This window comes from Lepidochelys kempii, chromosome 2 (assembly GCF_965140285.1).
Source record: "Lepidochelys kempii isolate rLepKem1 chromosome 2, rLepKem1.hap1, whole genome shotgun sequence".
NCBI lineage: Eukaryota > Metazoa > Chordata > Testudines > Cheloniidae > Lepidochelys > Lepidochelys kempii.
Genome location: NC_136381.1, coordinates 234,837,147 through 234,864,705, shown reverse-complemented (window position 1 = coordinate 234,864,705; position 27,559 = coordinate 234,837,147). Strand labels below are relative to the sequence as shown.

At 42.1% G+C, this 27,559-nt stretch overlaps 1 protein-coding gene across 8 annotated transcripts in view; it reads left to right on the top strand.

Moving 5' to 3' along the window:
• Window positions 1-27,559, top strand: part of C2H10orf67 (chromosome 2 C10orf67 homolog) — a 147,770-nt gene that overhangs the window by 42,705 nt on the left and 77,506 nt on the right. For all 8 annotated transcript variants that reach the window (XR_012157577.2, XR_012157579.2, XR_012157578.2 and 5 more), the window contains 4 exons: window positions 9,730-9,877; window positions 11,109-11,167; window positions 13,512-13,577; window positions 27,274-27,336. Coding sequence is in view for 5 of the 8 variants with exons in the window: in XM_073334241.2 (XP_073190342.1) it covers window positions 9,730-9,877; window positions 11,109-11,167; window positions 13,512-13,577; window positions 27,274-27,336 (336 nt within the window). In the remaining 3 variants the exon portion in view is untranslated. The remainder of the gene's footprint in view (window positions 1-9,729; window positions 9,878-11,108; window positions 11,168-13,511; window positions 13,578-27,273; window positions 27,337-27,559) is intronic.

The window sequence follows — 27,559 nt, the reverse complement described above, 5'->3', positions numbered from 1 at the left end:
GCAGCGGCCTCACATTCTGCTCCTTTCACCACTGTGGTTCCCTGCTGAATGCCCCTGCAGGTGTCTGGGGAGGGGCATGTGACCCTTCTTGCCCCTCCCAGGCATTACCTGACCTCTGTGACATTTTATGCCCCAGGCTAGAGCTGTCAGCTAGTAGGCCACGCAGCTCTCAGCTGCTGCTGGTGGCAGGCCCCCAGTACCTCCTAGCCCCTTGGCAGCAGGGGGACCCCACAGCTCCCAGTCACTGAGGGCGGCGGGGGGGGCACCCCACAGCTCCAGCTGCTGCAGGCAGTGAGGGGATCCCAGAGCTTCCAGTCCCTGTGGGTGGTGGGGGCCCCTGCAGCTGCCCAGTTGCAGCAGGTGGCGCGGGGATCCTCCCGCAGCAGCCCAGCATTGGCAGGACTTCCCCTCCGCCCCCCCCAGCTGCCCGGCTGGGGGCCCCCCTGCTTAGCCCCAGCTAGTGGCAAGGGGACCCCACCACTGCTCAGCCGCAGTGTGGACCCTCCACAGCTCCCAGCTACTGGGGGGAGGACAAGGGGACCCCAACACCCACAGCTGCTATGGGTGCTGGACCCTCCTCCCTCCCCATTTTGTCAGGGATATTTTTAGTAAAGATCACAAACAGGTCACAGGCTTCCATGAATATTTGTTCACTGCCCGTGACCTGTCCATGATTTTTACTAAAAATATCCCTAATAAAATCTGAGCCTTAGTCATAAGTGACTCCATATTAAGAAGAGTGGACAGATAATTCAGCAAAGGGCATAAGGATAATAGGACAGTGTGATGTCTCCCTAGAGCAAAAATATGAGATGTACCCGCAAGTTTTCACTGGTGGTGGTACATGTTGGAACCAGTGATACAGCATCACATGGTACTATGCAAATTACAGAAGACTTCAGAAATCTTGGAGGAGAGCTAAAGAAGAGAAAAGGCCAAATGATCTTTTCAGAGGTCCAGTCACACAAGCAACGACAGAAGGCAAAAGCCAGAAAGTATTGGAAGTGAACAATGGGCTGCACAACTAGTGTGAAGCTGATGGTTTTCATTTTGTGGAACAGTGGACCACTTTCCAGTGGAAGAGGGAGCTATATGAGCAGGATGGCCTGTCTCTCACAGATAGGGGGTGTTACGGTGTGATTGGACCTTTAAGAGAAGTGAGGGCCCAGTCTGTCTGTGACTGCCTAGAGGTAATTGACTGCTCAACTGTCTGCTTAATGGTTAAGTAGTAAACAAGCACCAGGACCCTAATGCAAAGGTTATCCAAGACTAGTTAGAAAAGGCATTCCCAAAGAGACAGGAAGCTCCTTAGGAGAGGAGTTCTCGGGGGAGTTCCCCAAAGCAAGGAGCCTAGAGGGAGCATTCTTGGAGACAGGGAACTCCCTTGTGGGACCACCAGAGCAGGGAGCCTAGGTGGTGCTCGGAGAGATGAGAAGTTCCTAAATGGAGATCTGCAGAAGGCAGGCATTTAGGAAGGCTTGGGGAAAGGCTCAGCAAAAGGATTCTCCAAACAGTGGAGATTCTCCAAACAGCCTGCCAGGAACTGTGTGCTGTCCCGGGGAAGAGCTGTAGCTGACAGTTCTCTGTGGACCCCTGACTCTGGGGAAGGACTCTACCCAGGTAGTGGCACGGGACTTGACTCTAGGGGGCAGACACTTGAGTCAAGAGAGCCCTGCAGGTAAAGGGCCTGGACAGAGGTCAGCAGTGGACTGAGGTGGGAAAAGAGAGCCTCATAATGACCCTGTCTCCCAGCTAAGATGCTGGGGTGGAGGTTTGCTTATGTTTAGTGTTGTACCTTTTCAGAGGGTCTCATTTATTTTTTAAAGAGGGTGCTCTTCAGTACCTGAATGCCTGCTTTGTCATGTTTATATCCTAAGTGAGGGGAAATCAAGGCAGGGCTCACCTGCGGTGCTGTGCCTGACAGCCAGGGGGCAAGCCAGGATGGCCTGTACTATAATGGGGGGCTAATAATCTCATTTGGAGACTAGCTGGGGCATCCAGGATGACATTAACTAGCAGTGCAAAGGAAGAATGCTAAGAAGGCCAGTGTGGTACAAACTCAAACACATTGTGTCACAAACAAATTGAACTGAAGTGGCAAAGGATTTTAAGAGAAGACATTTTTCAACTGCTTCTGTATCAATGGAATCTGAGTATCAAGCAAAAGGTATTGGAAAATTCTCATTGATGCAAAGAAATTTGATATAATTGGCATTACTAAAATCTGGTGGGATGAGTTGCATGACTGGAATGTTAAAACCACTGGTTTATATTTAAGAAGGATAGAGTGGTTAAAAATGGTGGTAGGGGGAGAACACTCCATTAAAGACCCCTTGTTTGTTTTAGAATTATTGATAACTCAGAACCACAGAATCTTGAATGCATATGGATCAATGTGCGGACAAAGCCCAGGAGGAGGTACTGGTGGAGGTCCGTTACAGACCACCAAATCTCACTAGAGAACAGGATAAGCTACAAGATGAGACCAGTAATCATGACCTGATTGCATTCAATATAGGCAAACAAAGAACCGTCCCAACCAGTTTTATATATATTTAATGCATCAAAAGGGCTAATTTCCCAAAGCTGAGGAAACATGAGTGAAATTGACTGGGAGGAAAAATTTAAATAGAAAAGGGTAAATGAAAATTAGAGTTCTTTAAGAGGAATATATGAGATGGCCAAAAAGCCACAGTTCATCAGCCAAGAAAGAGGACAACTATAGCTAAAAGCTGATCCTGGTTCAGTGGTGAGGTGAAGGCATCAATTAGAAATAAAAAAAAATGGAAAAAGGATAGATATCTATTAATGTACATTAGATGTTTTGAAGTCTAGAAAATTGAAAAGGGAAACGAAAGATACCAGAGAAAAATCCATGGTTACCAGGGCTAAGGACAATAAGGAAGGTATTTTTAAGTATAGTTCCAACAAAAGAAATACTAGCAGTGGGACAGCCGGCCTGTTACTAGGTGTAAATGATAAAACTGTTAATAACGATGCAGAAAAGGCAAAAGTAATCAATCAGTATTTCTGTTCTGCAGGATGATGTGCTTGTATCAGAAAAGGGTGATAAAGTTCTTTCCAGTCCAATATTAACCAAGTTAGATCTTAAACAACATCTGCTAGGGTTAGATGTGTCTAAATCAGTAGGCCCAAGTAACTGGTACTCAGAAGTCCCAAAAGAGCTGGCTGAGGAGGTCTCTAGCCCATTGATGTTAATTTCTAATAAATTTTGTAATACTGGGGAAATCCTAGAAGACTGGAAAAGTGCTAATATTGTGCCAATATTCAAAAGGGGCAAGTGGGATGACCCAGTCACCCAGCTAACTACAGGCAGGTTAGCGTGACATCAGCCCTGGGCAAAATAATGGAAAAGTAGAGATGGGATTCAATTAATAAATAATTAAAAGATAGGAATATGATGAGTGCCTGTCAACATGGTTTTATGGAAAATAGGTCTTGTCAAGCAAACCTGATTTTATTCTTTGAGGAGATTACAAGTTTGGTTGTTAAAAGTAACTGAGTAGATAGATGTAATAGACTTTTGTTTGACCATGTACGGCATGACATTCTGATTATAAAATTGGCCGTATACAATATCAAAAAAGCACACGTTAAATGGATTAAAAACTGATGAACAGACAAATCTCAAAAATCAGTCATCAATGGAAAATCAACATTAAATCATGGTGTTTCTACTGGGGTTTGGTACTAAGCCTGACACAATTCAACATTTTCATCATGGTCTGGAAGTACATCTAAAATTACTTCTGATAAAATGTATAGATGGCACAAAGATTGGCAGAGTGATAAATAATGAGGACAGATAGGTCATACAGAGTGATTTGGATCACTTGGTAAGCTGGGCACATTCAAACAAAAGTATTTTAATACAGACAAAAAAGAAGTTATACATCTAGGAATAAGAAATGCCATACCTACAGAATGGAGGACCGTACCCTGGAAAGCAGTGACTCTGAAGAGAATTAAGGGGTCATACTGGAAAGCAATTCAATGTGAGCTCCCAGTGCAAAACTGTGGCAAAATGAGCTAATGTGATCCTTGAATGTAAACAGGTGAGTAGGAGTAGGGAGATGATTTTGCCTCTGGGTAAGGTACTGGTGAGACAAATACTAGTATACTGCATTCCAGTGTCCACATTTTAAAAGTGATATTGGAAAAATTGGAGAGGTGTAGAAAAGAGCCACAAAATTATCTGAGGGCTGAAGTAAATGCCTTTACAGTGATAGTCTTAGGGTATATCTACACTGCAATTAGACACCCATGGCTGGCCCATGCCATGTGGCTTTGGCTAAGGGGCTGTTTAATTGCAATGTAGATGAGCTCTGGGACCCTTCCACCTTGCAGGGGCCTAGAATTCAGGCTGCAGCCTGAGCCTGAATGTGTACACCGCAATTAAACGGCCCCTTAGCCTAAGCCCCACGAGCCTGGGTCAGCTGGCACTGGCCAGCTGCGAGTTTTTAGCTGTAGTGCTGACATGTCTTTAAAGAGCTCACTGTGTTTAGTTTATCAAAGAGCCAGGTAGTAAAGGGCTCTTTACTCTAGCAGAGAGAGGGATAACAAGAATCTTGGCTGGAAACTGAAACCAGACAAATTCCATTTGGAACTAAGGCACACATTTTTATAGTAAAAGTAACCATCAAGGAAAGTAATGCATTCTCCCACACTGACGTCTTCAAATCAAGATTGTATTCCTTTCTGGAAGATACGCTTTCGTTAAACATAAGTTATTGGGTTCAATAAAAGGAGTAACTGAAATTTAATGTCCTGCAATATATAGGAGGTTAAACTAAAACTAGATGATCCGATGATCCTTTCTGGCTTTAAACTTTATGAATCTATGAAATATGTAAATGTATTCACTGTAAAAAAGCTGAAATGGTAAATAAACCACTGGAACATCATAAGGTTGAATAACTATTTTACAAATAAATGGAAAAGTGTATCTTTCTCTTGTAATAGCTACTAACTAAAGTATAGTAAATGAAAGTTTGCTTTTCATAGAAATGTAGGACTGGAAGGGACCTCGATCAGTTATCTAGTGCAGTCCCTACACAGAGGCTGGACAATACATTGTACAATTGCCCCATCTTGTGGTATAAGTAATGCAGACACAAGTGCTTAAAATATATCTTAAAAAGGAAAAGGTGCATAATAATCTGGATGACAAAATCTAAGAATGATTTTTTTTTCCGGACAAACACACAATAGCAACAAAAGAATTGAGAAATCTTCTGTTTGACTCTTTTAACCAAATTATGTACAAATACTTTAGTATTTTATACTGTAATTGGTTTACTGATATTATACATAACTTTAACTGTGATATGTTTACAAAAATAATTATAACTAATCCTAAAAGTGCTGTTTGCTTATTTTTCAAGGGTATATTAGAATACACCCTGATACATAAGTGTGAGAAATACAGATTCCTGCCCCTGGATATATAAAAGACTATATTCTTCCACACTTACAATTGCTGAAATCAGTGGGACTACTCAGACTAGATTTTTTGAAACAAATTGATTTATTAAACAGTAATAAGTCACCAGAACCAGATGGTATTCATCCAAGTGTTCTGGAGAAACTCAAATATGAAACTGCAAAAATACTAACTGTGGTATGTAACCTATCACTTAAATCAACTTCTGTACCAGATGACTGGAGGATAGCTAATCTGGTGACACCGATTTTTTTAAATAGGCTCCACAGGTGATCTTGAAAATTAGGGGTCAGTAGGACTAACTTCAGTACCAGGCAAATTGGTTGAAACTGATAATTCTGTTCTTTACTGTAGACACATAGATGAACATGATGTTTTGAGTCAACATGTCTTTTGTAAAGGGAAATCATGTCTCACCAATCAACTAAAATTCTTTGAGGAGATAAATGTGGACAAGGGTGATGCAGTGGATATAATATACTTGGACTTTCAGAAAGCCTTTGACAAGGTCCCTCATCAAAGACTCTTACGCAAAGTAAGCAATCATGGGATAAGAGGGAAGGTCCTCTCCTGGATCAATAACTGCTGAAAAGACAAGAAACAAAGGGTAAAAAGAAATGGTCCGTTTTCAGAATGGAGAATGGTAAATAGTGGTGTACCTCAGGGATCTGTACTGTGACCAGGCTGTTCAACATATTCATAAATGATCTGGAAAAAGGGGTAAACAGTGAGGTGTCAACATTTGCAGTTGACACAAAATTACCCGAGATAGTTAACTCCAAAACAGACTGTGAAGAGTTACAAAGGGATCTCATAAAACTGGGTGACTGGGCAACAAAATGGCAGATGAAATTCATTGTTGCTAAATGCAAAGTAATGCACATTGGAAAACATTCCAGCTATACATACAAAACGAGGAGGTATAATTTAGTTGTCACCACTGAAGAAAAACATCTCGGAATCATTGTGGCTAGTTCTCTGAAAACATATGCTCAATGTGCAGCGGCAGTCAGAAAAGCTAACAGAATGTTAGTAGCCATTAGGAAAGGAATAGATAATAAGACAGTAAATATCATAATGCCACTATATAAATCCATTGTATACCCATGCCTTGAATGCAGTGTGTAGTTCTTGTCACTCCATTTAAAATAAGATATATTAGAAATGGGAAAAAAAATACAGAGAAGGGCAACAACAATGATTAAGAGTATGAAACAGCATCTGTGTGAGGGGAGATTTAAAAGACTGGGACTTTTCATCTTGGAAAGAGAAGACTAAGGGAGGATATGATAGAGGTCTATAAAATCATGAATGATGTAGAGAAAGTCATCCTGTGGACCTCATTGCCAGGGCATGTTGTGAAGTCCAAAAGTGTAACTGGGTTCAAAAAATAATTAGATAAGTTCAACGATGCTAGGTCCGTCAATGGCTATTAGCCAAGATGGTCAGGGATGCAACCCCATTCTCTCACTGTGCTAAGTCTCTATTTGTCAGAAGCTGGGAGTAGATGATGGGATGTATCACTAATAAGTTGCCCTGTTCTGTTCATATCCTCTGACACATCTGGCGTTGGCTGTTGTTGGAAAATGGGATACTGGGTTGATGGACCTTTGGTCTGACCTAGTATGGCCGTTCTTATGTCTAAGGTACTATTCAGCATGAAGTAAGGTAGAATCTGGCCCTAAATTCGTCATATTTCAAAATAATATATTCATATTTACCTAGTTTTCTATTGGAAATTTAATAAAAGTTCATACCTTTAGCAACTGTGTATTTTTGCATTAATTAAAACTAAATAAAAACAGTTTTGATATTTAAAAATTATTATTGGGTAAATTGTAGATTGAAAGTAACAAATCAGTAATTTTATATATAAAGTGAGAGAGTTTAAAACCTTATGATTGCCAACCACTTTCTAGCCCTTTTTTGCTTACATCCTTGAGTCCAAGTCCCTTTGGTTTAAGCAAGCCAAAACTACTGCTGTGGACAGATGGTAGAGAGAACACTACCACAAAACCTGCCACTCAAAGTGTAACAGATGACTGTAGCTACAGAAAACTGTCCCTTTGTTCATTTTGCTAATGAGTGTCCTCATTGCAGCATGAGACTGAATAGTTAATTATTTGCAGTTCTTGTTTATAACAGATGGTGGAGCTAGAGCTAAAGGTTATCCCTGCAAAGCACAAACCATAAATTGATCTGTGAATAAAATAAGCCTGCTATGTTTTTCTGAATTGATGCATTAAAACAGTAAGAGATAAAAAGACTATATTTTGATTTTAAAACATCGCTTAAAAATTTTACAGTTTGATTCACATGACTAAGTCAAACATTTCTAGTTTCATTTATGATGATGGTGATCCTCATGCTTTCAGCTGTTGATGCTCAAATTCTGCCTGGGCAAAGGAACTCATGCCTAAGCCTATTAAGTTCTGAAACAGTTATTTAAAAGGTCTTTTGAATTTGTAAGTTTGTTCTGTAATGGTTTAGAGTTGAACAATGTTAGAGGATAATGATAAATAATCACTCAAATATTTTATTGGCTGTTTTATTAACAACCCCTCTGCAGCTTGTTAGAGACTTCCTATAGGATTTCCAAGTTTCTGGAAAGAGTTCTTGTAAAAATTAATCCTAGCCTAGTAACTAACTAATAAGAATAACTAAAAAGCTGTTTTGTTAGTTTGAAAATCTTAACATAAAAACTTAACATAATTTCATTAACTAATATTTGACCTTTCTGGAAATTGCTACTTCTTAGTTAGCAAAAAAGGGGAGCTACAAACTAATTTTGAGGTTGAATTTTTGAAACACTATGGAATTTTATCCACCTGATGCCCAGTAAAATCATTGAGAGTCCTGTGGCCAGAACTCTATGTAACACTTTGAAGGTTTATTCCCAAAAGTTTGAGTGAGCACAAGGGACTGAGAGGTGGTTATTTTGTTTTGTTTTGTTTTTTGAGAAAAACATTCGAAATAGTTGTGCAGGAGAGAAAGTTTGCCATAAATATATTTTGCTTCTGAGTTCAGGTTTACATGTTTTCTTAAAAACTCAGAATTTTACTTCCCAAGTTCTAGGTACCAGATTCTTACTTTTTATCATTAAGTAACCTGGACAAGGAGGCCCTACTTTCACATGCTTATTTTTGCCATGTGAAACAAATATCTTAAATTTTATTTAGTAAGCAAAGTAATTAATAACCTGTTCTTTGTTTTTAATATTTTTAAGGCTTTCAGAATTCAGTCTGATAGCCTGGTATTACTCTAAAGTTTTGTTCCAGCTTCCGAAAGCTTTTCTGTAATTTTAAAAGAAATATGTGGCAGTAAAATCTGGACAGCCATAAGACAATATATTCAAATGTTTTCAATAGCTTTGAAACAGACAAGAAAAAAAGAGTAGCTGTCCCAATAAGCTTCAGTTGCATAAGAAGTCTTTTCCATAATGGATGTGGCAAGATTTAAACAAAGGACACGCATAATAAAAATGTAAATGAGTTTGCTTTACTAAAACTATAACTTTAAAGTCTTTTGTTGTATGTTATCCTGGAACCTTCTTACAAGGTAATCACTGTTTGCATAGAGATTTAAACCATAGTCTTCAATAGCATTAAACCCCTGCACGGTCTATGTGTGACAGGCATGCAAAGCCATGTTAATGTTCAGAATATGAATTGCCTCTGGGTGGCTCCGACACCAAGTAGAAAACCAACTGTGTTGGTATCAGAAGGCCTGATGGACTCCATGCGGCTCCCAGCCTGCAAACTTCACCACTTTGACATGTGATGTGCTCCTCATGACACTGGCAGCACTGTCACTGAGAAATGGCACAAAGGCAACAAGCCCCCCTCCTTAGCCATGCACTTTGCAACCCCCTGGTGTTGCCTGTCCGCAATCTCTCCTGCCTGCCTAGTTACCAACGGCACTTCATAAACACAGAGGGAAGTGTGGGTGGATAGGCCCCAGCTGCCTTCCTGGACACAGCCTCCATAATAAATTGACCTGAATGATGAGGGCACACAAACAGTATGATATGCATTATTCCTGTCAATAAAATGTCCCCATGTGTTATGGCTTTGTATATAATGTACTGCAGTCTTTCTTCCAGCAAGATCCTATTTAGTCTCTTGACATTTTTGTGTTCAGATTATAACTGTGTAATAGAATTCAGAAAAGTATATGATAGCTGTGTTGTATAATTATTATATTTGTGCAGCATATTTAAATCCTTGATTCTTTACTTAGAAATACAAGGGTTCTCAATCTTTCAGATTATTTTTGGCAGCGATGATGACAATGAAAAAAAAATACTCAAAAAAGAAAATGAGGATTTCAGAGGAGAGGTTTCTAAACTACTTGATAGGATTTCACATCTTGAAGAATCTCTGAAACGCAGTGAAAAAGAAAATAATAAATTAGGTAAAATTTTCATGTGATGTTAGGTCAAGTTGACATTTAAATAGAGTATGAATTAAATGTTAAAACCAAAATGCAAATCTAGTATGGTCCAAAAATGTGGTAAGTTATTCTTGGACTTTCTATCAGCTTATTTTGTGCTTTTTAATTATTCTAAACTTTTTTGAATATGTCTATTTACTTTTTTACTCATGATAAAAGAATATTTGTTTATATGGAAGTTGAGACTTCTTATGTTGGTTAACAGAGTTGCTGGAGTTCATAAAATATAACACTGTTATTTTGTAGTCTACAAAATTACTAAAATCTGAGAAAAGTGTTATGTAAATATTTATGTTTGTAAATGATGAAATATATTGTTAGTTTTAATTTAGTTGCCTTAAGAGGAGGAGGTAAAATGGACACCGTATATAGAATAGGTTTCTGTGCTTATACATATGTATTAACATACACTTTCTGGGAAAAATATGAATGATATGTTTGTGTAGAAGTCCACAAAAATGAATTTATTTTTCAAGTTATCAACACTGTTTTCAGTACAGTTACTTTACAACATTTTTTAAAAAAAATTCATTTTGTCTTATTCTGTAATTGAGAGTATGTGTGTATATATATAAACACACATACACACCATTCAGGTTATAAGAACAATTAATAAGTTCAGTCCTTACTTTCAAGTTACCGCTAGTATATTGTCAGTGTTAGAAAGCCCTTATGGAAAGCTAAAAATCTATGGCATTAGAACAGAATTTGTGTGGAAAATCTGGCTTCTGACTTTTTTGTACATCCAAATAGATTAGAAATAGTAGTACCTTTTATAGCAGAAAGATGAATTTGACATAAACAGGATTCTTTATTGCTGTTTATCATCTGATTTAATGGCGCCTCTCATCTTTTCATAGTTTTGTTTGGGCAATAAAGAACCACCTGCTAAAGCACTTTGTATTGGCTGTGACTAACAGCAAGGATGTCCAGAACTAGTATTAATGAAAAGCTGTGGGCACTCAGCCACACTTGGCTCTTGAACTTACTTCTTAATCTCTATCTGACCAGCCGGCTGAACAGCAGGAAGAAGGCTATGAATGTCAAGGGCAGTTGTGAAGGTCAGAGTTCTGCTAGGACTTTCATCCACTGTGCATTCCACTAGGCTTAGACTGACCTGAAGCATACAATATAAATTCATTGATGTAGGCTTGTAATTTCATGCTCTACCTTTCTCCCTATTTGTTTTCAGATAAGGAGGTTCGAGGTATGCAATTAAAAATGGAAAAAGATGAGAAGACTGTTCAAAAGGTACTGTACTGTTTTGACAGTGATGGACGTCTCTCTAAGCAGAAAAGCAGCAGGCTTGGGTTATTCGCAAAGTGTATTCCAAATAATATGAGAAAGCTGAAAAATAGTCAATATCATTTCAATTGTTTCAGGTTTTGTTTTATGTTTGTATAACTCAGTGATGAGTACAAATGAGCTGGTATTCCTGCCTATGCAGAAGGTGGTGGTTCAGGTTGTCGTCCTTCTGTCATGTCAGCATTATTTTTGCTGTATTTTGACACTTTTAAATTAGACACTTGCTCACTTCTGAACCTCAGCAAACTGTGTTGGAGTTGGGTGGAGTACTTTCATTAAAAAGAAGGGCACACGTATATTTTTAGAGGAAGAGTAACAAGGATCAAATATGGAAATATCTCTAAATTCTGGGCAAGAAAAGTCTTATTCTTGATAACCTGTAGTTTGCTGTGTATTTTCTGTATTTCTGGATAATGTTATTAGTTTGTCTTCAATATTATTTATGTGCTATCAGTACAAGGCAGTAGTTGAACAAGACATAATAAATACAAATTAATGCTTCTTGGCATAGGGAAGTTCTAAAAAAGCAAAAACACCTCCTTAAGAGTTGGGAAGACATTGAGATCTAGTTAGATAACATGCCTAGATATCATGCCAAGTGGTTTTCTTTTCTACAGTGCATTATTCCCTTTCTAAAAATGAAAGAGAAATCAAAGAACTTCTTCTCACTGTAGAAAGTGGACTCTTTCCATGAAACATTTTTCAATGTGTTCTATATCCCTTTTTTAAGAACTTCAGTTTAGCACGGTCTTACCCTTTTCATTAAGGTATTTTCATCTTTGTGGTGAAATCTCTGGGAAGTAATGACCCTTTAAATGCTAAAAAATCTTCATATTAACAAGTTGTTTTCACTGCCCAGGGAGAGGAAGAATTCTGTTTTGTTGAGGCACAGGAATGAAAGTCAGGAGATCTGGGTTCTATTCCCACCTCTTCCATAGACTTTCCTTGCAAACTTAAAGATGTCACTTCTCACACCTTGCTTTCCCCTCTGTTAAATGGGGATAATACCAACCTATCTCAGAGGGGTATTGGAAGGCTAAATTTTTTAATGTTTGTAAACCTTTGAGATCCTTTTGATGAACCCTAAAATTAGAAATGGAAGCTACAGATGAATCCTAAGATTAGATATGGAAAACTCCTATTGGTCCATCCAGTACATCTACCAGCCAGGGGTGGATTGTTCCCTACAGTACATTTTCGAGTGTATTATTTAGATTGTTGAACTGCCCAAAGGCTCCAACAAGATTGGGGTCCCATTGTGCTAGGTTCGATACAAATTATATATAGATGAAACAATCCCTGCGCCAAAGAGTTTACAGCCTACAGTTTGTCTAGTTTAATTTGCAAATCCTAATCCATGGGATTTCTGACGCTTCTTTGGAGATTGTTCCACAGCCTAATGCATCTCACTGTCGGGAAGTTTTTTCACTGGGCAATCCGCTGAAAATTGTTTTTGGCTTGATATCTAGAATTTTTGCACTCGGATAACTTTAAAATTGGGTTAATTTTTTAAAATTTATACATGCACGGATTTAGTCCTCAATGACAATAGGTGTCTGACATGCCCCCATTAAAAAGGCTAAGTAAACAGGTTATGTATACTGAAGATGACTTCAAGGGTCAAAGAAAAAAGAACATCTTTGCCCTCCCCAGAAAGCCACCAAGCAGCAGTTGAACTACTCCAAAACTGCCACTGCATCGTGACTGCATCAGCCCTTGTGAATGCTCTCCAAACACCCCCGTTAGAGGTGTGTGGTTTGATGTTGGATCAGTGTAATCCTCATTCTGAATACTTCCCTCCATGGGAGGGGCTCCCTATACCCATTCTTTATGCTTTGCAGGTTGTACAGATTTTCTAGTCAGACTCCCTCCACCTAAGCAATGGAGCATCATTAGTTTGACTGTGTTCAGAACTTCATGCAGTTCTTATTTGGGCCAAAGGATTTGTATCAGAAAGCTGTTTTTCAGAGTGCCCTTCATTTTAACCTGCAGCTCTTTAGAGATCTGATCTTGTGTATTTTGTATGCACGTTCAGGGTGTGTTCAACACAAAATGAAAGTGTGAATGTTTGGTGTGTGAATTGCACATTGTGCATGTGGCATTCCGAGTGCACTGTCAGGTTTGTTTCTAGGTATCAAGGTATGTGCCAAGATGCCTGTCTGTCTATCATTCATTAGGTTATATATATGCTGTATTTTCTTTGGTAAACTATATTTAGAAAGGATTTTGGAAGAATTCTACTTGCCTATAATCTAAAATGCAATATTACTTTTTATGCTTTTATTTTTAGTTAATCGAAGCTCAAGAAAAAATAAAGATGGAACTTGAAAAGGAGAGGTCATTAAATCAAAGTATGGTAAGATTCTTATGCTTAAATTATTTTTATGAGCTTCCATGTGTTTCAAACTTCATAAAAATGGTTGTTTTCATATATATATATATATATATATATATATATATATATATATATATATATAATTCTTTATTTTATTTAAATATTCAGTTTGTTCTAAGTATCATATGCAGCTTATATGTACTGTTTGATTTTTTTTTTTAGAAAAATGATTTTAAAGAGGTTTTTGGATAATCAGTTCAGCAGAAGCCTAAATTTTACTCTATTAATGGAAGAAACATACATATAAAATGATTTTTAAAGATTTTTTTAAAAAGAACTTAAATATTGTTTGGCACAGAAGAACTTGGAAAACATTTAACATTATGTGGAAAGGTTTGCTGCTACTGATTACAAAATGTCATAGACAATGATAGAGGGAGCCCTATCTTAAATATTTTTGTATTCTGTATTAGTCTCATAAGAATACTGCCTTTTATTTTCTTTTTACGTGTTTCAAGAACTTTCCAGATGGCTGATTGTTTATTTTATCATTTGACCTTTTTTCTAACTTGGTCTCACAGTGGTTTTCATACTGGTCACCACTAGTATGTCTTTGTTACAGTATACTGACTGGGCTTATTATAATAAAAAATAAAACACAGCTTGACTTGCAATATAAATGTGCTAGAAAAGAATATGATACTGTTTAGAAGAGAAAAGGTTGTGAATAGAAAATCAGTACCACTTCAGTTACTTAAACATTTGCTTTTTTTCAGCTTGTCAAACTTTGTGCCAAGTCATCGCTGCTTTTACTTACTTTGTTTTGTTAATCTTAGCACAGTGTGTGTTGGGCTATCTTGACATAGGGCCAAATCCTGCAAGTCCTTACTCAGTCTTTGACTTCAATGGGACTTTTGCCTGAGTAAGTACTGCCGGATTGAGTCTTTAGAAATGGATGAAAAACAGAATTTCAAGATTATAAAGGAAGCCTTCTTTGAAACCAGTTTTTAAAGGCTGAAAAGTAAGAATAAGTTGATCTATAGACCTCTTTTTTTAACAAACACATTAGTCTTGAGAACACATTTTACATTTTTTTCTTTTAACCTGAAAAATATGATTTTCTTGGAGTCAGGGATTCTGAGTGCACACAATTAATATTTTTAAACTTGGTTGCCTAAAGTTCAGACCCGAAATTCATGTATAGGCTTTGGCCTTTCAAAAGGATCTGTGTTATCATAAGCATCTGTCTGCAGGGCTGTCATTAGCCATATGCAGCATACACGGCTGCATAGGGCACCCGAAAATTTGGGGCATCCCTGCATCTTAGTGTCCACCATCCTTAGTGTCTTCCTATCCCTGTTCTGACCCTTCCTGCAGGCTCCCACCACAGCTGGCTGCTGCAGCCTGGTGAGTCTTCTTCTGGAGGGGATTGAGTACTTAAAAGTGAAAAAGCCCTCCAGCCTGATAGGCCTATTAGCTCAACATTGAAACTGTTAAAGAGCCATTCAAGTGGTAATGAAGCCATTTAACAGGCATTTGCCAACCCCCCAGGTATATACTCAGTTTCTGAATTTACTGACAAAAACAGTTGTGCATTACTGTAATATTTACTCAGAACATGTTCGTCTACAGGACCTTAGTTTAAAATTTGCTTCAAAAATATTTCATTAGTGTGTTACTGAAGATTATAAAATCACATCTCTAAAAATCCTTGCATACATTTTTTTGATGAATAATCTGAGTATTCGCAAAAAGAAAAGGAGTACTTGTGGCACCTTAGAGACTAACCAATTTATTTGAGCATAAGCTTTCGTGAGCTGCAGCCTATACAACTTATCCTGAAGGATGACCCAACACTCTCACAAATCTTGGGAGACAGGCCAGTCCTTGCTTACAGACAGCCCCCCAACCTGAAGCAAATACTCACCAACAACCACATACCACACAACAGAACCACTAACCCAGGAACCTAGCCTTGCAACAAAGCCCGTTGCCAACTGTGCCCACATATCTATTCAGGGGACACCATCACAGGGCCTAATAACATCAGCCACACTATCAGAGGCTCGTTCACCTGCACATCCACCAATGTGATATATGCCATCATGTGCCAGCAATGCCCCTCTGCCATGTACATTGGTCAAACTGGACAGTCTCTGCGTAAAAGAATAAATGGACACAAATCAGATGTCAAGAATTAAAACATTCATAAACCAGTTGGAGAACACTTCAATCTCTCTGGTCACGCGATTACAGACATGAAAGTTGCGATATTACAACAAAAAAACTTCAAAATCAGACTCCAGCGAGAGACTGTTGAATTGGAATTCATTTGCAAATTGGATACAATTAACTTAGGCTTGAATAGAGACTGGGAGTGGCTAAGTCATTATGCAAGGTAACCTATTTCCCCTTGTTTTTTCCTACCTCCCCGTTCCCCCCAGACGTTCTTGTTAAACCCTGGATTTGTGCTGGAAATGGCCCACGTTGATTATCATACACATTGTAAGGAGAGTGATCACTTTAGATAAGCTATTACCAGCAGGAGAGTGGGGTGGGGGGAGAGAAAACGTTTTGTAGCGGTAAACACCCATTTTTTCATGCTTTGTGTGTATAAAAAGATCTTCTATACTTTCCACAGTATGCATCCGATGAAGTGAGCTGTAGCTCACGAAAGCTTATGCTCAAATAAATTGGTTAGTCTCTAAGGTGCCACAAGTACTCCTTTTCTTTTTGCGAATACAGACTAACATGGCTGTTACTCTGAAATCTGAATATTCATCTTTAGCCTTAAATGCTTGGATCTTCAGACATATAGTTTTTTAAATAAATCCTTCAAAAGACCACCCTTATCTAAAATACACATGTGAGTCCAGGCTGCCATCGGGTATAGGGGCAGCAGTTTAATAATACTGCATTGGGCCCCATCAATCCTAAGGACAGCCCTGTCTGTCTGTGCAAAAAGAACAGGAGGACTTGTGGCACCTTAGAGACTAACAAATTTATTTGAGCATAAGCTTTTGTGAGCTACAAAAGCTTATGCTCAAATAAATGTGTTAGTCTCTAAGGTGCCACAAGTACTCCTTTTCTTTTTGTGAATATAGACTAACACGGCTGCTACTCTGAAATCTGTCTGTGCAGATTTCCTAGTTGGCTTTGAAAATCTCAACCACTGGGTTTGCACAGGTTTCACCAAGGACATAATTTGAAGGCATTGGAGTTGAATAGGTATAATTAAGGTCTTATTTGTCCCCATTGAACCTTTATCACTGAAGATGATGTGTGAGATGGAAAGAATCCAGAATGACCTTCAGATCCCAGGTTGAAGACTGCTGGGCTGGCAGCTAGAAAAGACATTTTTACTTGTAAACTGAGCTCATTAGATACAGAAATCACTGAGATACAATAAACGTGCAGTCACGTAATGTCACTTTTACTGAGACACTCCTCAGAACAGAACCACACTAAAGGATTGTCTGCATTAGCTCTCTATTCTTTTATAGTAGCGTGTGTTTCAAAGGCTGAGCCTCTTTTTTCAATTTACTGTTACCTAAGACAAGGCACAGCAAAAGTGGAGGTGATCATTCAAATTCATTGTAAGTTCTTCTAACATAAAAAACTATTCATTAAAATGCATATAAAAAAACAGAAGACCCTGCAACATGAATGGAAATACTGCACATACATATTTAGGGCCATATTATGCCTTTAGGATACACCCCGATATAGGGGCAGTGTAGAATTATTTCAGTGCAGGCAAGGAGATAGTATACTTCCTAGAGCTCTCTAGCTTGCATCTGCTGTGAGCTTTCCCTTAAGAGGGTGCAGCATGTGCCTCCCTCCAACTGGCCAGCTCTGCTAGCTGAGGTCAGATGTGGGGAGGCAAAGCCCCACCTCTTCTCTTCCCTCTCTCCATCCTTCAGAACCAAATAAAGATTGCAGTTACAGCTAGTCCCTGCACAGAGGTGCAAAAGGGGTGAGGAGAAAAGCTCCTTGAGCTTCCTCCCTTCCATCCCTATATGCAAACCGGACATAATACGGCCCTAACTGTATGTATATAGAGAGGGCAGAAGAGGAAAATCTTGAAAACATATTCAGGAAAACAAGCTTTAAAGTGAATTCTCTTTTTAATACCAATAAATGCTGGTCCTTAACCAAGTGTACTTCTAGAATAGTACTACTCCAAACGTACTCCGCTCACCCGGAAACGCTTCTTTGGGTGTCTTCTTGGAGAAATTACAAAAACTAAGGCTCACCCTGCCTTTTTGCAGATGTATTAGTATAAGGATGCAAAAGAAATCAGTATATGAGCCTCCAGGCTTTTCTGTTAATCTCAGCCTCTTTCTTTACTCTTCTTCCACTCCCCATTGAGTTATAGACCATCTGGTACCAAACTCATGGAATGTACCTCTGTTTGGCTAGGTGCAAAGTTCTGAACTCAGGTCCTTTAGTAGGGTGACCAGATAGAAAGTGTGAAAAATTGGGACAGAAGGTCGGGGGGTAATAGGTGCCTATATAAGAAAAAGCCCCAAATATCGGGATTGTCCTTATAAAATCAGGACGTCTGGTCACCCTATTGTTTAGTAAAGATAGTAAAGATACAGAGAATAGATATCTGGTTGCCTCTGAGATGTGGTAAAGGAATCCTGGCAAGTCTTGAGCACCTGTGGAACCCTCTAATATTATTAACATACATAGCTTTTTAGCCATATTTTTTCACAGTATATTACCCAACAAAACAACATTAAATGTATAGGAGACTGTGAAGGAGTGCACTATCCCTTTAAGGGGCAGGCTGCAGCTGATGCAAGGACAGCCTGGGGTGTAATGTAGAAGAACCAGCTCTCTGAGTCAGGTTAGTTTAGACTCCTTGAGTCAGAGAGAAACCACCAGCCATTACAGCTTGCATGGTTTCTACTCCCTTCTCTCCTGCTCAGCTTCAGCTTCCTGTTTAAACAGCCCTACCCTAGGGTGGGGCAGGGTCTGCTTGGAGTGATGTCCCTGTGGGTGCTTCACTCCAGGTGATGGTGCGTCCCTGCGCCATTGATCGGAGATCTTTGGTAGCAATGCCTGGTCGGGACGCACGCATTCAGCTGCTGACTTGCGGTGTTGTTAGGGTCTGCCTCAGCATGCGCAACCCTCCCCCAGTTCCTACTCAACCATCCTTGGCTGAAGACAGGACTTGGGGCAGTGCTCATCTCTTCGCTGATTACTGTAGGAAATAAGTAGAGAACAATAGAAATAGTTAGGTAGACATTTCCCAGTTCTCCCTTTCCTTTAGCATAGTTCGTTAGTTTAAAAAAAAATTTTTTTTACTCAAGTTAGTTTCTCGTTGAGACGTCCCTGGCTGCTTATATTTTCATGATGCCGGGGTCTCCAGGCTTTAAGAAATGTGGCTCCTGCAAGGAGTCTGTGCTGCGGTCTGATGGGCACTCACTCTGCGTCAAATGCCTTGGCGAGACACAAGTCCCTGCGAAGTGTCTCCATTGTACCAACTTAAAAACTAGAGCTCACTGTGACAGAGACTTGCGGCTACAAAGGCTTCTCATGGAGAAAGCTCTGCAGCCACCTATGGAGAAGGGCAGTAAACCCTCTCCCTCGCACTCCCCTGCCAAGTCAGAACCGACCGGGAGTACGGCTTCACCCTCTCACGCAGGGCTGGTGCAATCACTAGATGAACTAGGCAGTCGCCTAGGGCGCCAAGTGGTTGGGGGCGGCCAAAAGCGCGCTCCGGGGAGGCAGTGGAGCGGAGGTGAGGTGGGGCAGAGGGGCAAGGGGAGGGGCGCCTGCAGCAAGTAATGGGGGGGGGCTGGGCGCACAGGGGAACCGCTCCCCGTCCCAGCTCACCTCTGCTCTGCCTCCTCCTCTGAGTGCACCGCCCCACTCTGCTTCTCTCCCTCCCAGGCTTGCGTGCCAAACAGCTGATTGGTGCTGCAAGCCTGGGAGGCGGGAGAAGCGGCGGCGTGCTTGGGGAGGAGGCAGAGCAGAGGTGAGCTGGGGGGAGAGTTGCCGCACGACTCCCCAGGCCGAGGAGAGAGGGAGCTGCGGGGAGCTGCCGCAGGGGGGACGCCTCAGGGCGAAGGGGAGCTGCCACGGGGCGGGGGGAGTTTCAGAGTGGGGGGGGGGCAAGGAGCTGCCACGGGGGGGCGCCTCACGGCGGGGGGGGGGGTGCAAGGTGGAAGTTTTGCCTAGGGTGCAAAACATCCTTGCACCGGCCCTGCTCTCACGCAAAGAGGCAGGAAGCCCTAATGTCTCCTCTCAGAGACACTCAAAAGGATAAAGGATCTTCCGCAATGCCTTTACCCTTGGTGCTGACAGCACTAAGAGCAGGCACCTCTGACCAGCGCAGCACTCACGCAGGGTGCAAAGCCAAGGACCGCAGCGGGAAGCTCTCCTCAGCACTGGCCCCGCCAACAACGATGATGGACCCTGTGCCAGCTGGGAGTTCCACCCCGGTGTCAACAAGAACTTTGGCACCGAGCTTGCCCGCCATCCCTGGAGCAGATTTGGAACCCCTTTTGGGCTCTTACAAACATTCCGCGGCTCCTACTAAAGCAGGGGTGGGCAAACTTTTTGGCCCGAGGGCCACATTGGTGTTGTGAAACTCTATGGAGGGCTGGGTAGGGAAGGCTGTGCCTCCCCAAATGGCCTGGCCCCCTCCACCTATCTTCCCCCTCCCACTTCCCACCCCCTGACTGCCCCCCTCTGAACCCCTGACCCATCCAACACCCCGCTGCTCCTTGTCCCCTGACCACCCCCTCCCAAGACCCCCCGACCCTAACCGCCCCCCTGGGACCCCACTCCCTATCCAACCCCCCTTGCTGCCTGTCCCCTGACTGCCCTGACCCTTATCCACACCCCCGACCCCTGACTGACCCCCTGGGACTCCCATGTCTATCCAACCCCCCCATTCCCTGTCCCCTGACTGCCCCCCAGAACCCCCTGCCCCTTATCCAGCCCCTGCATTCTCACCAGCCCCCTTACCATGCCGCTCAGAGCAGCCGGAGCTCGCAGCCCCACTATCTGGCCGGAGCCAGCCATACCGCCCGCGCAGTCTTGCAGGAGCAGCAGGCCAGAGCGCTGGTGGCGCACTGAGGCTTTGGGGGATGGGGAACAATGGGGGAGGGGCCGGGGGCTAGCCTTCCCGGCCGGGAGCTCAGGGGCCGGGCAGGACAGTCCCGTGGGCTGGATGTGGCCCACGGGCCATAGTTTGCCCATCTCTGTACTAAAGCCAAGCAAAAATCACTCCGGGCTGTCGCTCACACTCCATGCACTGCAGCACACTAGCTTAGGGAGCAGCAACAATTTTTGCACCAGGAGGATATCTCCGTGGCCCCTGAGCTTGACTCTCCATTCCTAGACACGGAGTGCTCACTGTTTGAACAGCAGCTCTCACCACCTGACCTGGCTACTTTCACTGCCTGTGAGAACGACATACAACGGCAGGCAGAGTTCTCCCCGCCTGATTCTCCCCCTCCACTGGAGCCATACATATCTCAAGACACGGCACATCATAAGAACCAGCCTCAGTTTCTTTACTTTGTTCCCCAGTGGGTGGGACCCCAGTTTTCCTACCCAGTACCCTGGCCTCAGTGGTACCCACAGTCGGCTCCTGCCACAGCTCCTCCTTGCACCCCTTCTACCAGATCGCAAGCTCGTCCTGCACCTATATCCCCAGCTCTGATATCTAGAGCTCCTGAACCCCCCTTTAAGAGGTGGGCTATGAACCCTTCCTGGATTTACCGGCTCCTGCCTCACAATCAGCCATGGAGGATGCCCTCCTACCTCCATCTCCACAAAACGTGGACGACTTTAAGCAATTCCAGGAACTTTTCAAGAGGGTGGCACTCAGCCAGGACATCCCTTTGGAGGAAGTCCAGGAGACATAACACAGACTCCTCAAACTCCTCCAACCCTCTGCAACCTCAAAGATTTCACTACCCATAAACGAAGCCCTTCTAGAACCAGCTGATACTCTCTGGCAGACCCCTGTCTCCATCCCATGAACATGAAAGAAAGCTGAACTTAAATACCCCATGCCCGTGAAGGATGTTGATTTCTTATTTTCCCATCCACAAACCAATTCTCTTGTGGTGGAGGCAGCAACACATAGAACAAAGCAGCCACAATACCGGCCCACTCCACAAGACAAGGACCTCAAATGCCTTCACCTCCTGGTCCGCAAGGTTTATACCTCTTCCACTCTACAATTTAGAATTGCAAATTATTCCACCCTCCTCGCAAGCTATGACTATGACAACTACAACAAGCTCTTTGATTTTGCCTCCAATATCCCAGAGGACAGGAGAACAGACTTTAAGTCAGTCCTCATCGAAGGTCAGTTGGTGTCTAGGATGGCACTACAAGTCTCCATGGGCATGGCGGACACAGCAGCCGGCACCAGTGCCACTGCAGTGGTGATGCGCCAGTTTTCCTGGCTGTCTACATCTGGTATCCCCAAAGATCTGCAAACCAAAGTGGAGAATCTTCCCTTTGACAAAGACAAACTCTTTTCCAAAAAAACCCCGATGAAGTCCTTCACACTATGAAAGACTCATGGGCCACTTTGTGCACACTGGGCATATAACCATCCCTCCCCAGGAGACAATGGTATCAACCTTATCAGAGACCCAGGGCACAATAATATCACCGAGCCCAGTCCAGACCGTATGATACTGGGAGAAACCGCAACAGACCTCCTAGGCGTAGGCAAAACCATGCGCAACCAACTACTTCCTACTCATCGGGAAACAAACAACAATTTGGAAGTGCTGTTCGGGGGTCTGCGTGACCATCCCTTGACTCTGCTGCCTATTTGCCCATTTGGCCACCGCCTCCAGGCTTTCTAACATGTCTGGCAACAGGTCACACAGGACCACTGAGTCCTGGAAATCAGTCAGGTTACTCCATCCCTTTCCTATCTTCCCCGCCCACCCTTCCCTGTCCCTCTTCAGGGACCCCTCTCACAAGCACCTCCTCCCTGTAGAGATGGCTCATCTTCTCCACCTAGGTGCAGTGGAACATGTACCAACGCAACATTGGGGAGAAGGGTTCTACTCCCACTACTTTCTGACCCAAAAGAAGGGAGGGGGATGGAGACCTATACTGGACCTATGCCAACTGAACACATTTGTACATGTACAAAAATTCAAGATGGTCACATTAGGCACAATAATACCCGCCCTGGAACAAGGGGACTGGTTCACAGCCCTCGACCTACAAGACACCTATTTCCATATATCCATTCATCCAGCACACAGACGCTTCCTGCGATTCACACTCATACACAATCACTTTCAATACAGTGTACTTCCATTCAATCTCTCCACAGCACCGAGGATATTCTCCAAGACCCTAGCTGTAGTTGTAGCCCACCTCCGCAAACATGGGATTATACCTTTCCCCTACTTAGATGACTGCCTTATCAAAGCCAGCTCCTACAAAAGCGACAAACTTTACCATCTCCCTCTTCCACAGTCTAAGCTTGCAAATAAATTTCCAAAAATCCACCCTGATACCTACACAGCAGATAGAGTTCATTGGAGCTTACCTGGACTCAATTAGAACCAGAGCCTCACTTCCACACACCAGATTCCTCACTATTACGCATCTCATACGCACAATCTCTGTTCTCCCTAGAATACAGGGACAGACCTGCCTACAGCTTCTTGGTTATATGGCAGCCACCACCTTCATGGTCAAATACGCAAGGCTGCACATGAGATGCCTTCAGGGTTGGCTCAATTCCAACTACAAACCCAGCAGACACAGTTTCTTTGCATAACATGACTCTGCCAGCGAACATATTGGCCTCCCTACATTGGTGGACAAAACCAGAGAACCTATGCATGGGTGTTCCCTTCCATCCGCACTCCCCAGTACTCAGGCTCACCAAGGATGCATCCCTGATAGGTTGGGGAGTGCACCTAGGCAACCACAAGGTACAGGGCCTCTGGTCCCTATCAGAGACGCATCTGCACATCAATCGTCTAGAACTCAGAGCCATCAGTACGCTTGGCTTCACTTTCTTCCCACCATAAAGAAGAAGTCCATTCAAGTTCTGATGGACAATATAGCATGTATGTTCTATATCAACAGGCAGGGGGGAGCATGATCGCATTCCCTATGAACAGAAACCATCCGATTATGGAATTGCTGCATAAAACATCACATAGAAATCACTGCTTTCTACCTGCCTGGGTGTCACAACACTATTGCCGACACACTCAACAGATACTTCTCCAAAGAACACGAATGGGAATTGCATCCCACAATACTCCGACAGCTCTTCTTCCACTGGGGCACTCCATCGATAGACCTATTTGTCACTCCTCAAAACTGCAAATGCCATCTATTTCGCTCCAGAGCGGGACTACATCTCTAGAGGTTGCGTTCCTCATTCCTTGGAACATCTCCCTGACATATGCTTTTCCACCGATATACAGGGTTCTACGCAAGATCACAGAGGACAAGGCCCGGGTCATTCTTATTGCCCCAGCTTGGCCCAGACAGACATGGTATCTTTACCTGCTACTCATGTCCATCCATCCTCCAAGGACTCTCCCTGACAGGTCAGATCTGCTGTCCCAGAACTGCGGTCGGCTTCTCCATCCGCAGCTCCGGAAACTCCATCTGACGGTGTGGTTCCTTCATGGTTTCAATCCCACAAATCAGCCTGCTCGGAACAGGTCCAATATATCCTCCTGCACAGTAGAAGGGACTCCACTTATAAGACTTACCTGCAAAAGTGGAAATGCTTCTCCATCTGGTACTTCCACAGATGCCTGACACCCCAGACTACAACCCTCCCTGATATCTTAAACTACCTTTTCGAACTAAAACAGGACGGGCTTTTGCTCAGTTCTATCAGAGTACACCTTGTGGCCCTTACCACCTTCCATGACACTCTGGATGGTTATTCACTTTTTGCACACCCCGCCATGAAATGCTTCCTCACAGGCCTGCAAAATCTCTAACTTGAGATTCATTCACCAGGAGCCTACTGGAATCTAAACCTAGTTCATCACCGTCTCATGAAACCTCCTTTCCAACCCCTGGTACCTCATCCCTGCTCCACATGTCCATGAAAGTGGCTTTCTTGGTTGCCATAACATCAACGAGAAGGGTTGGTGAAATAAATGCCCTGATGGCCTACCCTCCCTACACCATTTTATCCAAAGACAAGGATACTATGTGACCCCACCCCAAATTCCTCCCCAAGGTGCAGTCTACCTTCCACCTTTACAAGCCAATACATTTACCTGTATTCTATCCCAAACCTCACATGACTCCACAGGAAGTGGTGTTACATACCCTCAACATCTGACAGGCTCTTGCATTCTATCTTGACAGAACTAAACCATTTCGTAAATCCCCTAGGCTATTTGTTTCTACTACCGAGAGATCAAAGGGTGATGCTATCTCTAAGCAAAGACTCTCCAAGTGGATCTTGGACTGCATCAGATCCTGCTACCAGATCCAGTGTTCAACCACCAGAGAATGTCATAACTCATTCTACTAGAGCAATGTCAACATCGGTTGCCTTCCTTCACAACGTACCTATTACAGACAAGGCGGCCACATGGACATCTGACCACACATTCGCCAATCATTATGCTATCACACGAGATACCATGGTAGACGCCATAGTCGGCCATATGGTACTGTCTACCGTTATCCCTGCCGCAACTCCAAAATCCCACCAACCATAGTGGGTACTGCTTCACATTTACCTGGAGTGGAGCACCCACAGGGACAGCACTTGAAGAAGAGAAAGTTACTCACCTTGCAGTAACTGAGGTTCTTCAAGATGTGTGTCCCTGTGGGTGCTCCACTCCCCACCCTCCTCCCCTCTACTTTCGAGTACTAATCAGACAACTCTACGTTGGAGAAAGAAATGAGGGGGGTCCGGGACGCGTGCGCTCAGGCAGACCCTAATGATGCTGTGAGACAGCAACTGAGTGCGTGCCTCCCGACCAAGCACTGCTACCAAAGATCTTCGATCAGTGGCACCAGGACGCACCGTCACCTGGAGTGGAGAACCCACAGGGATGCACATTTCGAAGAACCTCAGTTACTGCAAGGTGAGTAACTTTCGCTTTTGTGGACTTTCTAAGTTCTAGAGCTCTGAACCATGGTCCTGAATTATTCCTGTCTTCAAACCTTATTAAAAGGGGACTTGGTATTTGGTAATGTGTGTTGGCTTCTCCTTGACCCAGGCTGTTAAAGCAAAAAAAATTGCTGCCCCAACTGGGGGAAATTTAAGGTGGGGTGCATCTGCAAACCAGGCTGTAAGGGGGTACATGCAGATGGCCCACACCTTTACAGAAACCTATAAACAATACTGTAGGTCATTTCAGTAGCATGACATAACATCAGAAGTGGAATTTTATTATTGTGAAAGGGGGGAAGCGTTTACTTGTACAAAGACAATTGCATGAGATGTACACCTTTGGGCTAAACTAGTTTTCAGCTCTGCCAAGTAGGAGACATTAAGTTTGATTACCATTCTCCCACTCTCTTTCTCCTTGGAGTGGGAACACACAGAAAAGCAGATGTTGATCCTTTGGGAAAGGGAAAGTGAAAGCGCAGGGGTAGAACCTCCCATCAGCCAGAAGTTACATGCCCTGTTGGTCCAGTCTTCTTTGGGTAGAAAGAAGATGTCAACAATGTGACTGATAGAGAGGGAGGAAATTAAAGTGGTGGGGTGTGTGTGTGTGTATGTGTGTGTGGAAAGGCAGAAATCCTCAAATTATATAGTGTCTTTTTGGGAGGGGATGTTTTGAATATTGAATGTAAATGTGATTAGTAACTAAAGATCAGTCCTGGAGAAATGAATGATACAGCAGAACACTGGACATAAGTTCTTTAAAGCTTTTATACTTTCAAATAATTTCTGCTATAAGCTCTACTAAAATTATTGTAAAATAATTACATGAAGATTATGACATAGATAAATATAGTCATTTCTGGATTTTACATCTTTTGGCCTTTTTATTATAACTAATAACAAAAAGTTGAGAAATACAGTATAAACTAACTTTTCCTACTGTGGTAAATACTGACAGATTTAATACTGAAAAGAAGCTAGTATACAAAACTGAATCAGTTGCAAAGTTCTGGAAATAATTTCAAGTGGAAAGTACTAATTTAAATGTCCTTCTTTACTTTCTTCCAATTTGACAATTATACCAAAATTCAGTTTGGTTCCATCATTTATAAATATAAATTTGTTTTCCTCTTATTTAGCCATGCAATTTTATAAGAAATACCATGCAACAATACTAAAACTATTGTTTTTTGCTATTGTTCAGTGTAAGTCAAGTAGCTGCTGCTGTTTTGAAATCTTTTGACCAGTCAGAGTTTATATCAAGCATATCTTTCCAAGAAAAATTGTGAGCAATAATTAAGTCTCCCATATAGTCCTATTCAAAGGCAGTAAACTATGAAAACAAATTTTCAGTGTAATAGATCAAAGCACCAATACATTTTGCTTTGAACCTGGATAAAGCTGCATTTCATTTTTTAAAGAATTAGTAATTACTTATGAAAGATGTATATTTTTGCAATATTTCTGGAAATGTCAGAATTTTAATTGTCATTGTTCAAAGAAGTACAATATTAAATTAATAATGTCTCCCTCATCCTCTCTGTATTACATTTTATAAATGTTTGTGTCTGTACTTTTGCTCAGCTTTTTTGTCATTCATTTTAACAGCTCAAAGAACAAAAAGACACTGAGACAAAAGTGGAAAAGAAGTTAACTGAACCACAGAAAAAGGTATGTTCATTTTACTTCCTAGATGGAGCATATACTTCAGTTAATTATATGATACTATGAAATACACCATATACACTGTACCTGTAATATATTTGCCTTATCAGACTTTTTCTACCTCCAGTGGTTACTTTCCCTACACTTCACTGATAACTAAACCAATACCATTTTGTTTAACTCTCCTCTCTTTGTTACTTTCTGCTTGTCATCCACATGGCTGTAGATA